This window comes from Narcine bancroftii, chromosome 4 (assembly GCF_036971445.1).
Source record: "Narcine bancroftii isolate sNarBan1 chromosome 4, sNarBan1.hap1, whole genome shotgun sequence".
NCBI classification, from domain to species: domain Eukaryota; kingdom Metazoa; phylum Chordata; class Chondrichthyes; order Torpediniformes; family Narcinidae; genus Narcine; species Narcine bancroftii.
The window spans coordinates 192,110,355-192,124,041 of NC_091472.1; the positions used below are offsets into that span (position 1 = coordinate 192,110,355).

A 13,687-nucleotide genomic window follows, 5' to 3' on the forward strand; every position below is an offset into this window, starting at 1 on the left:
GGCACAGGGAAGGGTCAAATGATAAAGACATTCATGAGAATTCTAAATCAAGCCCAGGTGAAACAGAGATCAGCATAGGTGAACGTGTCTAAATTAGGTTGTATAAATCAGGACATGGGCTAGTCTGTTGCATGGCCACAGGTTAAAGCCAAGTCCAGAAATGAGGCATAATGAGGCATAATGGAAGACCAAAAACAATATTTGTTTGTTCACAACTTTGGTATCTTGCTTGTGTACTGACAATAACCACACCAGCAGTGCGAGTATAAGACAGCTTTAATAAACTAATATGTACACTAAGAGGCCTTATCTGCAAGACAAACCTGGAAGGCTAGACTGTAGCTCTAGACTGCTTTATATACAAGGCCAATGGGGTGACCCCTGGTGACCTAGTGGTGTAATTACATATCAGCACATTAACCCCCCCTTAAAAAAAATATTTCCCCCGCCCCCCACCCCCCACCCCGTCCTCCTTCCCTTGTTTGTTAGTTCATGTCCAAAATTTTTCATGGCTTCCATTGCCTTTTGGACCTCGTCGGTAGTGGTATCGGGGTGGGGAGTGCAGTCTGCCTTTCGGCCTTTCTTGGTTGAGGTGTGGGAGTGGGAAGTACTAGATGGCCGTATGGGCTGGGGATCCTCTTGTATGGGATTAAGTCCTGCCATCAAGTCCAGGGTGATGATATTTTGTGGGGCAGGCGTACCCAGGGTCCTGATTTCCGGGGTGGGTGGTATAGTCCTCTGGGGTGACTCGATGGACAACTGTTCTATTGACTGCTGCTGCGCTCCTTGTTGGTCCATAGACATCTGTGTTTTCTCCGTGTTGTTCACACATCTGGCCGGTGCGAGATCCCTGGTGGCCACCAAGTCTTCTCTTCCATCTGGGAATGTGACGAAGGCGTACTGAGGGTTAGCGTGCCTCAACTCCACTTGATCCACCAGCGGTCTGCAGTGCTTCCGGAGGAGAACAGGTCCCGGGGTCATCATCCATTTAGGCAGCACTGTGCCAGTCGTGGCTTTCCTTGTGAAAGAAAAGATACGGTCATGTTGGGTCATATTAGTGGCAGTACTCAACAAAGAACGTTTAGAGAGTAGGGCTTCTGGCAACACTTCTTACCATCTAGTAACAGGCAGATCTTTTGCTTTTAAAGTCAAGAGGACCGTTTTCCAGATAGTGGCATTTTCCCTTTCGACTTGTCCATTCCACCTGGGATTGTAACTTGTAGTGCAGCTGGTAGCAATCCCTCTCTCGTGCAGGTACTGCTGTACTTCTGCGCTCATGAATGCAGCACCCCTGTCTGCGTGTATGTAGCTCGGGTACCCAAATATGCTGAAGATGGGTTGGAGATATTTTATAACAGTGGATGCTGATACATCAGAACACGGGATTGCGAAGGGGAAATGGGAATATTCATCTAGCACAGATGGGGCGGCTCTTGTTCTCTGACCTCACTTCCTCTACCGAAAATGGGAGGTTTTGGGTTTTAATGAAGTGAAACAGCGCGTCCGGGGTTTCGTCGAGTCTCCCGGGTGGGTATAGAATGTCATAGTTAAATGTAGACAATTCTATCCACCAACACAGGATTTTGTCGTTCTTAATTCTCCCCCTGTTCTGGTTATCGAACATAAAAGCCAGACTATTGGTCCATGACGAGGCTGAAGTGTTTGCATGCCAGATAATGTTCCCAGTGCCTTACTGCTTCCACAATGGCTAGGGCCTCCTTCTCTATTGCGGAGTGTCTTATCTCTGACCCCTGTAGGGTTCGCGAGAAAAAGGCCACCGGTCATCCATCTTGGTTTAGGGTGGCTGCCAGAGCCACATTGGATGCATCCGTTTTTACTTGAAACGGGATCGACTCATCTATGGACCACATGGTAGCTTTAGCAATATGGTCCCTAATGTCCCTGAATGCTCTGGTGGCTGCTGGGCACAGTGGGAAAACTAAGGCTTTTGTAAGTGGGTGGGCCCTGTCGGCGTAGTTGAACAGTCCCAAACACCTTTTTAGTGCTTTCAGCGTGTGTGGCACTGGGAGGTCTAGGAGAGGGCGCATACGGGCTGGATCTGGGCTGATTTCCCCATTCTGCACTATGTAGCCCAGGATTGGCAACTTCCTGATGCTAAAGACGCATTTGTCCCTATTGTATGTTAGGTTCCTTTCCTCGGCTGCTTGGAAGAAGCGTTTTAAATTCATGTCATAATCCTCCTGAGTGTGGCCACAACATTGTCATGTTGTCTAAGTAGGGGAACACCGCTTTCAGTTGGAACAGTTTTCTCTCTGAAACAGGGACACTCCATTTGTGACACCGAAGGGGAGACACAGAAATTGACACAGCCTGCCGTCTGCCTCAAATGCTGTGTAAATGCGATCGCTGTTTCGAATGGGCAGTTGGTGGTATGCTGCCTTCAGGTCTATGGTGGAGAACACCTTATACTGCGCAATGTTGTTGACCATGTCTGCTATGCGTGGCATGGTGTAGGCATCTAGTTGTGTAAATTTGTTGATTGTCTGGCTGTAATCCATGACCATGCACAGTTTTTCTCCTGACTTTACTACAACCACGTGGGCTCTCCAGGGGCTGGTGCTCTGCTCTATGATGCCCTCCAGTAGTAGCCTGTGGATCTCTGTCCTAATGAAGGCACTGTCCCTTGGGCTGTACCTCCTGCTGTTTGTGGCTATTGGTGTGCATTTTGGGGTCAGTTGTGTGAACAGCGGAGGGGGTTCTATGTTCAGGACAGACAGGCTGCAGTGTTGTTTCTTCGTAAGGCGTAGTGGGGGGTGCGGCCCGTTGTGCACTATTGTAATGCTTTCTAACCGGCACTGAAAATCTAACCCCAGTAGTACCGGGGCACAGAGGTGAGAGAGTATTAGTAATTTGAACCCTTCGTATTTTGTGCCCTGGATTTCTAGAGTAACCCTGCAAAACTGTTTTACCTCAGCCGCAAGGCTGCTGGCTGCTAACAGGATCTGGTGCTCACTTGGGCGTGTAGGGAGGGCAAGGCGATTGACTAACCCCTGGTCAATAAAACTTTCAGTGCTTCCACTATTTATTAAGCAATTTACCCTCACATCATTAATTTTGATGCACACAGTGGCATCAGATAAATTGTGTAGACTCGCCTGATTCATGCGTAGGGAAGGAAGTCTGGCGTGTCCTTCGTGTCCTTCCATCCGATAGTACTCGGCGTCATATTCATCTCCTGAAGACTCTGTCCTCTGCTCTGTAGCATTTGTCCAAGATGACCAGCTGCACATGGCATTCTTCTTCTTCTGTTTGTCTGTGGAGAAAGAAGAGCTTTCCTGCCTCTTATTAGTATGAGAATGGGCCTTGGCTGAGGCCTTGGGGCTTCTGCAGACTTGCATAATGCCCACGTTTTCCACATTTGGATCAGACTTTTTCTCTGGCAGGGCACAGGGCTCTGGGGTGCTTTCTTTGTCCACAGAAAAAGCACTTGGGACCCTCAAGGTGTGCTGCTGCTGTGATGAATTCCTGTGAGGCACCATACTTTTATTTTCGTGGGGCTAGAGAGTCCAGCAGTGAGACGTTTATCCCAGCCCCAGGGTCCTGTGAGTACACCTCCAATTCTTTCCTGGTGCTTTCTAAAGCTTCTGCAATAGTCTCTGCCTCATCTAGCCCCACCATTCCTTTCTTCAGCAATCGACGTCTCGTCTCAGTGGACCGTATGCTCTCAACAATTCTGTCCCTAATAAGGTCCTCCGCATATTCCTGAGCTGATACTGCTTTAAAGTTGCAGCCTCTCGCCAGGTCTTCCAGAGAGAGTATAAAGTCTCTGGCAGACGCCCCTACTTGTTGTGACCTGGTCATGAGTCTGTACTGGGGGTGGAGTTCACTATGCCCCTTACTGTAATGCTCATTGCCTCTTGGTAGGACCTGGCATCCTGTATAAGGGAGTAAGGGTAGTCTCCCAGCTGTGCTAACAGCAGCACTAATAGCTCTTTATCAGATGCCTCAGCACCCTCCACGTAATTCAGAAAGCATCTCTGCCAGCGGCCGAAGTGTGTGCTGGCTCTGGGATTTCTGGGGTCGAGCACCAGCCTGTCTGGTCGCAGCACATGGCTAAGCCGCAGTCTCTGGTCCCTTAGGTGTAGCAAGGGTGGACCCTGGGGTACTGGGAGCTGCTGGTAGAGCCTCTGTGGGGCTTGTATCTGCTGGAGGAATAACCTGGGTGCTTGGGGCTGTTGGCTGAGTCTCTGGCTTTGGGACATTTGCAGTGGGCTTAGGGGGGGGATCCCAGCGGTAGCATCAGGTCTCCGTGGTACTGGGGGAAACTGCTGCTGGAGGAGTGACGGTAGCGGTGTCTGCTTTCCCTGGAGTGGTCGGGAATTCTGCACATATGTGGCGATCGGGAGCACGACTTGTAGAGATCCTTCCACCCGCGCTTGTAGTGGCCCCTTTCTGATCGGACCGGGCTTTAGGGTTGGCGGCGCCTGTACCAACGAACTCACGGACAGGCAGGGCTCTTGGCCATTTCTTACTTGCCCTATCATACTTCTGTGGTCTTCCCCGCATTCCACCATGATTCCATTACAGCGGTTCCTCGCCATCTCTATCCTCGGATGCACACGCGTGCTAGTCGTCCCTGGATTCCATTCCTCAGGAAGAGTCTCTAGGTGGTCAGGAATGCGCATTGGAGCAGAAGCAGCTTCCATCCTAGTAGCTATGATATTAGTTTATTAAATTATATTGACAATAACCACACCAGCAGTGCGAGTATAAGACAGCTTTAATAAACTAATATGTACACTAAGAGGTCTTGTCTCTCTGCAAGACAAACCTGGAAGGCTAGACTGTAGCTCTGGACTGCTTTATAAACAAGGTCACCGGGATGACCCCTGGTGACCGAGTGGTGTAATTACATATCACCACAGCTTGATCCTGATTTGATTTTCAGATCTCACATCAATGCTGTCACTAAGACCACTTATTTAATGCCCAGAGTCTGATGCTTTATTCCACTACCTTTGAAAACAGAGGACATGGATGAATTAATTATAAGTGGCTTTCATCTCTCTTTGTGCTGTGCAGAACTTAAGCAAATTTGATATTTGGATTGGTGACGATTGCCAGCAATAATCAAAAGAAGAGACCAGGTTCATACTGTCTCAAAGTACACCTAATCCATTTATTACCAAATTCTAGATTATCATTGTTATTTTTCACATTACTGTGAATTTATTATATAGAATCTGAACCTTACACCATATGCTTCTGCTCAAGAAAAATGATGACACAGAAGATTCATTATTTTCAGATCATGTACTATTTCCCCAATTTGGTTCTTCGTTGATCACTGGATGTATGTTTAAGTTTGAATTTTACAGGTTCACTTTTATCTGAACCTAGTTACAAATGTAATTTTCATCTTGCAAAGAACATTGAGGTGTGATCTTTAATTAATGAGATAATGAAACAAGCACAAGATTGTCCCTTTTAAGAACTTTTAAAAATTTCTCTCCAGTTATCTCTCCATATATCCCTTCTTACTTGCAAAGACAAACTTGGCATCTAATGTGGGAAGTCTTGAAAAAATCCAATTGGATTTCAACAGACCCAATTTTTTCGCTGAATTTTGGTGTTTATTTATTGATCATATGCTTTGGTATTGAGTTCTGAATCATTGCTGATAGGGAGACATACTGCAAACATATTTCCATTATAATTGCCATAATGAAGGAAAGGAGCAGGAACTTGGCAAAAAGGATTAACTAAACCCAATCTCTCCAACACAAATTGGACGACTACTAATGTTAGTCATTAGTGTAAGTGCATTACCCACAAATTATTTAGAGCCACAATCTCTCAACTGTATCATTTTGCATTCCTATATGAAATTATTTTATTTCTGATAGTTTGCAAACTATTCAGAGCTTTCATTCGTTTATTTGGATGACTTCACAGACTATTGCTGCAATTGGAACATTTACCTCATTGTTATTTTTGATTTTATTTTCCACAGATGTTTTAAGATTTGATAATACGTACAGCATCATTCATTCCAAGAAGGTTAGTTACTCGGTAGAAGTGCTGCTACCAGATAAGGGGTCGGAAGCACAGATGGATGATTTTGGGAAGAACATAAAAGAAATGGATGACAATGAAAAATAACAGCATCACAACTAAAGGAGTCTGTAAGACTATTTTACAATGAAGTAATTTCATCTTTGTGCAGTGTTGATGGTGAATGCAAAGGCATACTTTAATGATTGGCTATCAGTAGTATACATATATTTTGTGCTAAATGGGATGCTGTTGAATAATCCATGGATCATCATGATCAAGGCAAATTTGGAATAAATAGCTAATTATTCATGCTACTTTTATATATCAATAGGGTCATCAGGGTACATCCAACCTTTTTGAGAAAAATTCTCCCATCTAAGAATCAGCATTAAATCTATTGTTTATACGTAAGTGGCCAAATTGGTCTCGGGCCATGGACGTGTGGATATTTGGCTTACGTAGGGTCACGACCCCTAGTCATAGTGTCATACAAAATAGAAATGGGCTCTTCCTTCCACTGATAATTAAGCACCCACCTACACCAATTCCATTTTTCCTCTCATCTCCATTGAAGGTTGTACTACCAATCAATCACAATCAGTTAGAGAATCATGATTAATTGGCTTTAATCACCTTAAAAGTATCAGCACAGTTTGCATGTTGCTGGGCTGGTTCCAAGGCAGGCACTGAGGGAGGGGTTTTGGCATAACAGCCTTTATGGGGATATCTGGGAGGGAGGAGTCACAGGTTCAGGGGTGGGCCACCTCTCCTTTTTAAACAAAGTCCGGCAGGGTGGTGTGGTTTAGTTTTCATCGCAGCTTTGCAATATTTCAAAGTCCCTTACATATTCAGCCTGTCCCATGGTCTCGTCTGTCGCTGCAACCATTGAAAGGTTTGCTGTGGCACAGCTGTTGGTTCACGATTGGTGTCTTGTGCAACAGGCAGTGCTTCCGGTGGCTGAGGGGAGTTTGGTACTGTGGTGCTGTTCAGGTCGGCTGGAGTTTGGGGCACCAATAGTGGAGCCGGTTGGTCGGGTTACCGGGGGAGGGGATTGGCCGGTTGGTTGAGGGGTCTCCTGCATGTGCCAGGTCCTGGACAGAGACGGTGTCTTGTCGACCATCCTGATACTCCACATAGGTGTATTGGGGGTTGGTGTGGAGGAGGTGAATCTTCTCAACCAGAGGGTCAGTTTTGTGGTATCTGATGTGCCTTCGAAGCAGCACGGGCCCAGAGTTCATCAGCCAGGATGATAGTGTGGTTCTGGATGCTAATTCCCTGGGAAAGGAAACGGGCTTTTCATGCAGTGTTGCATTTGTGGCCATGCTGAGAAGTGACCTTGAAACATGGAGCACGTCAGGGAGGGCGTCTTGCCATCAGGAGGTGGGCAGTCCTTTCGATTTAAGGGCTAAGAGGACCACCCTCCAAATGTTGGTGTTTTCCATCTCTACCTTCCCCCGGGGGTTATAGCCCGTGGTCCTGCTTGTGGCTATGCCCTTGGGCAACAGGTACTTGCGCAGCTCCTTGTTCATATAGGAGGGCCCCCAGTCGCTATGGATAGAGCAGGGGTAGCCGAACAGAGTGAAGATGCCATGTAGCACTTTTATGACCATGACCATGATCATATCCAGGCAGGGGATAGCGAAGGGGAGGCAGGAGTATTCATCCACGATGTTAAGGAAATATACATTCCTGTTGGTGGATGGGAGAGGTCCCTTAAAGTCAATGCTCAGCTGCTCGAAGGGGCAAGTGGCTTCGATAAGGTGAGTTTTGTCTGATCGGTAGAGCTGGGGTTTGCATTCAGTGCGGAACAGGCAGTTGCGAGTCAACTCCCTGATGTCTTTGACCAAGTAGGGGAGGTTGCGGGCTCTAACTAAGTTGTAGAGTCTGGTGACTTCAGGGTGGCAGAGGTTGTTGTGGAGGACCTGGAGACGACGATCCAGCTGCGCGTTGGCACATGACCTCAGGACAGGCATTGGAAGACTTAAGTTTTCACATTCTTTGTCACCAAGCAGTGAGTCATATCCATTTGAGACTAATGCAAACAGGAGGTGGTTCTCTTTACCTTCAACTTTCCCATTTAGTCTATATGTACCTTTTATGTCAATGGATTGTCCATGGCATTCCTTGAGCTGTACAGAATTCAGATGGATGTGTGTCTTTATCTTCATTGTCCTCATGTCATGCTCACAGATCAAATTGGCCTTTTCCCCTGTGTCGAGCTTGAAAGGAATATTTGCTCCATTTGCATACAATAACACAGTCCATTTATCCTGCTCAACTCTGTTCACACTTGGCTGTTCGGTGTCTGCTCGTTTGAAATCTTCCAGCATCACCATGCCCACGAAGAATGCATCACTGAGGGCGGTTTCCTCTATAGCATGCACACTTCTGTTTTGTTTCCCTTTGGAAAAACATTGCATAGTGATTCTGCACTTTCCACTTATTACAGACATTCCCATAGGCTGGGCATTGTTTTTTTTTGGTCCTGTTGAGTGCCGCATCATTTACAATTGAATGTCTCACAGTCTTTTTGGAGTTTCCTATGACTCGTTCTCTGTTTGTGTGTGTGTCCAGACACTGTGGCTGTAGCTATATCTTCATTTTCACTAGCTTTTGCACTCTCACCAAACTTTTTCATGAGCCATAGAGCTAAATCACTGGCGTGGCATATCTTCACAGCTCCAGCCAAGGTAAGCTCTGTCGCTCGTAGCAACCTCTCTCTTACTTTCTTATCACTAATTCCAAACACAATTTGATCACACATCATTGAATCTTGCATGTTCTTGCTTTTAGTTTCAAGTCCATAAAGAAACATCAAAGCTCTCTCCCTGCAGTTATGTGCACACGCAAAACACGTACCTCTCGAACATTTCATTTTTCTTTGGTGAACAGTGTCCATCAAACATCTTGATAACCTTGTCGAACCTGCCCTGGTCATCTGCCTCAGCAAAAACAAATATGTTGAAAACCTGTGGTGCTTGAGGTCCTGCCACAGCAAGTAGCAGTGCAATCTTCCATGTATCTGATTTGCTACGAGTCCAGTGGCTTGCAGATACAGCGTGAACTGTTATTTGAACAATCGCCACTTGTGGTCAACCTTCCCAGTTCAATTCACAGCATCAGAAGCCTTCACATTCTCCATGTTTTCGACTGATACACATTCCTGGTACCATGAGATGTTTCTTTTAAATAATAATGAAGCTTGGGTTCTTTTATATTAGCAATATTTTATTAACAACTCATGACCTCATGGTGCAGCCATTTATTTTGTATCTAACCTGGTGTAGCATTCATGTCTGACTCCCTCTAGTGGTCATGAGCATCATTAGCACTCTATCACCGCAATAGGTATTGAATTAACTTCATAATGAGTTTGCCTATCAATCGGTAAATTCCTCAGAAATTATTCTATATGGAGGATTGTACTTTAGTTCAGTAATCATTTAAAGCAGATCCATTCTTTTGGGTGTCTTCCAAAACATCTCTTTAAGAAAATGTTTCTTTTCAACATGCTTTCTTGATACATCGATATTTACTGAGCTTCTGCTTCCTCCATCCAGTAAGAAATGATACATGAAGCAGTTTAGATCAGCACAAAAAGTCTTTGATGATTTCTAGAGATTACATCTTAATTAAGACTCCAGAGGATTTTGCTTTGCACTAAAAGAATATCTACCTTGGCAATATATAGGCTGGCTAAGATGAACAGAGTTTACTCCAGTAGTAGACTGTTGAATCAAATATTTAGTCTTTAAAACTGCAGCCTTTTTTTAACCAGTCTGATGCATCATCATAAATGCTAATTGGTTGATATAAATTGGCAACAATGGCCTATATCTTTCCAAGAAAATCATCATTTAATTTGCTGGTGTGCCATCGCAGGGCCAAATTTAGGAGTTAATATCTAAAATCTCTGACATTCTCGGTGGTTTGGGTATTGTTCTGGATGAGTTTCCAAGTATTCTTCCAACATACTGAGTCAGCTTATCTCATACCAGAAGATGGGACCTCATTGTTCTCCCCATTTGTTTAGCCTGCTAACTCTCCTATCTAGGCCTGTGATTGAATGACCACTGAGACAAGGTACTAGAGGATTGATAATATCCATGGTTCTGTATTCAACATGCATCCATAACCTCAATACATTTTAGAAAATGAACATGGACATCAAAAACTGCCACCTCCCTTCAGTTTATGAATGTTTAATACCAGTTATCAGTTTGAAATAAATAATTAATGGGAATTTCCCAGCTCTTCCTTCACCGCCAGGAACACTAATTTGGGTTAACATTTCATTTACCATTCAGTTTTGATAGCAAATTCTCTCTGCCAGGACAATATTTTTTTTATTGTAGATGGCAATATTTTCTTTATTGGCAGATATATTCCAAAATGACTAAAAATTTGCTTCTGGTGAATGAGTGCAGCAGATTTACAGCAAATCTGTTTCTGTGCATTAATTTATGATTAATTTCTAATTCATTGTTACTGATGAAATGCCATTATTCTAACTGCTTTCATTCCTATATCTTTGCTAATTGAGGTACCCTTAATTTTGAAGTTTAATTAATTGCAAAATCTACTACTGAATAAATATCTGATATTTATGTCTCTAGAATGATACTTTAATATAAAAATAACAAGGAGGTATTTTTTAAAAAAATTGACTGTGTCTTCTTCAAATCTACTTTCTTACTTGACAATATGAATGAATGGATTAATGAACATCAGGTCATTTAAAGTATTAACCTTGGTTATTTTAAAATCACAGATAGGAAAATAATTTATTATAGTTCCAAAAAACTAAGCTCCAAGTCCTTAAAAGTGACACCTAATATTTATCAGCAATTTATCTTAAATCATTACTGTGGTCCTGTGTCTGAAAAGTTAAATGGAAAAGTATTCTTCAAAGTATTTGCTGGACTTATTTTGAATCAAAATTGTCAATACAGAATTAGCCATGAGAAGTTGATTTTATCTAAAATACCCAACTTTTGAATTACTGCTGTTTTGAATGAGTATATATCAATTTTACAGTCACAGAAGAGTTTTATGTTTGTGATATTTGTGCTGGTGTTTACAGAATGTAAAAGCAGGAAAAAGCTATTCAGCTGATCTAACTGGCTCCAATATCCTCTCCCTGCAGGACCAAATCTTTCAATATTTCTGTGATTTTAAACTTCCATCCTGAAAATAAGTATATGATGAAAGTTATTTTTTTACAGTTGGTATTTATTTAAAATAAGACAATTCTAAATGCAAAGATGTTCTCTTTTATACTGAATTTAATTTATGATATTATTCAGTTCATTTAACTCTATTTTTCCTATCAATCCTTGAATTTCACTACATTTACATGTAAATTTACAGTCTTTTAAGATTACTTTGATCAAACTACAATAGAAATATTCACAATAATTTGATTTCATAGATTCTTCCAAAACTATCCCCCCAAGCCTCCACATCTTTCATTGCTCCTGTAAACATTAAACTTAACACCAAAGACTGACATCATGTGATTGGTTGTCCTACTGCACCTTGCGCTTGGGACATCAGGAAAATTTTTATTTTGGAGCATTCAGGTTAAAACTGGAAGTAATTTAGTTGCATCTAATACTGAGAAAATGTATTCTTGTTTGAATTATAATTCTGGGGATTCACACAACTACATAAATAATACCATGCCTTGCACAATTCCAAAAAATGATTAGCTTGTAAAGGTCACAGGAAACCAGACTCTACAATTTCCAGAAACCAATTGGGCTGCAATGTATCATAATGAAAAGAACAAAAAAAGTATTTGTTTTCATGAATCCAGCTGCATATTTGTACCAGCCCTTCTATATAAAAAGTGGCCATAATGCATTGGTCTTACCAAAACATTTAGAATCTGGGTTGTACTAATTTTTTTTTCCCCTTTTCTGAGCTGATTATTGTTAATACTTTTGATATAACATACTTGAAGTGTACTGAGCTCCTCAGTTACTATACAGAATTGTATTATTTTACTGAGTTATAATTTACCATTGGAATTAATTAAATGTTCTTGCACTTTTGGTGGATAATCTCTGAAACATACTGTATTGAGGATTGTGATCACTACCCAGAATGGGGAGCAAAAGTAGCAAAGATCATAGGTTGAAGTGTCATACTGTAGCTACATAAGCAACTTGTAGTTCTCTATGTTAAGTGCTGTAGAGGTTCATACCTTGTGTTTATGATTTATGGTTGTTTTATGACTTTCCCTTTAAGGATTAATTGTTTTTGTAGAGTTACCATAGTTACTATGACATCAATGTCATGATATCTGAGGGGACGAGGAGCTCATTCTCATTCTTGGAATGACGATGGAAGGAGAGTAAGCTCACTTGAGAAACTTTTCTTTGAATTGATCATTATTATTATTCATTATTAATCATTTATTATAATTTTAATTCATTTATAATTGTTTGAAGTTGAGTATCGTTATCATTTACAACCTGCTTTGTTTTACTCATCGTTATGAAGTGCAAAGCTATGGAAATGTTTATTTGCTTTTATCAACAAGAAATTAAAGCTATTTACAGCTGCATTTACGGAGTTTGATTTATTTGGATGAATAACATACAATTTGGAATATCAAGGCTTGCGTTTCCTTGGAAGATGACATGTTTTGAGATTGGGAAATATTAGAAGCTGGGAAGTGTCATCTACAAGTGCTGCTCATTACTGGGGAGGCACAATGTATTAACAAAATTCATCTATCAAATAACTTACTCTGGAAAAATACATAATGCAAAATAAAGTATTTTGTGGAAAAACAATTAAATAATCAATGTTCCTCGTGCTGAGCTGTTATTCGTAAGTTTTTGACAATATTTTATATTATTTTAGATTTGAAATAACAAGTTGATCTGTGCTATTTCTGCCACCCAGATGATACTCATTTGTCTTTAAATGGCAACTGGCAGCTAGACTTCAAGGTACTGCCTAAGTGAAGCATCACTGGGAAGAGCTCAAATATTGGCAAGGAGAAGAAATCAACTGGTAATGCTCAAGATCAAATTTGTAATGTATCATATGGTGTGTTTCATATCAAAACTCTCCTGAGTCATCAGAGGAGGCCATAAATACTGCCTTGCAAGAAAGAGAGAGTGCGATTATTCAGGTTGCTGGCCTTTGATCAAAATTAGGAAAAGTTGGAAACCTGATTAAGGTTTAAAGATGGAAAGAATAAAAGTGATTGAAATAAGAAGTGCATGGAGTTAAAGGTACAACTACCTCCACCTTTCCAAAAGAGACATGTGTCCTCTGAACTTGCTTTTAAGTCTATTGTATTTCTAACTTAATCTGATGCAAGGTCATCAACCTAAAAAAAAGTTTATTTCACAATAAGCATCTGCTGTCGTGCATTTATGTTTATATTTCAACTTCAGTAGCTGTGAAAGAAAATGTCTGTCAGGCTACTTCAACTTATCCACCCAATACTTTCCAAATTGATGTTTATATTGTTCCAATGGAAGTATCATTTAAATTTCTGGGCACTTTTCCTAAAAAATTAGGTAGATCTTCATCACAACATGGCAGTGCAGGAAGGCAGAGAGATCAGAAGGAGGTATGGAGAATTAAAATCACAGGTAATAACACAGTCACAGCAATGGACCTGGTCTTCTACAAGCCATCACGCAGT

The 13,687-nt window shown here is 41.9% G+C and overlaps 1 protein-coding gene across 4 annotated transcripts in view; it reads left to right on the plus strand.

Moving 5' to 3' along the window:
- LOC138761387 (SEC14-like protein 2) overlaps positions 1-13,392 on the plus strand; it is a 106,697-nt gene extending 93,305 nt beyond the window's left edge. For 3 of the 4 annotated variants that reach the window (XM_069933403.1, XM_069933405.1, XM_069933406.1), the window contains one exon: positions 5,975-12,589. In XM_069933403.1, the coding sequence (XP_069789504.1) occupies positions 5,975-6,123 (149 nt within the window). In that variant the 3' untranslated portion in view covers positions 6,124-12,589. Of the gene's footprint in view, positions 1-5,974; positions 12,590-12,933 lie in introns of those variants that run through there. The other variant, XM_069933404.1, reaches the window with a different exon arrangement.
- The last annotated feature ends 295 nt before the right edge of the window (positions 13,393-13,687 follow it).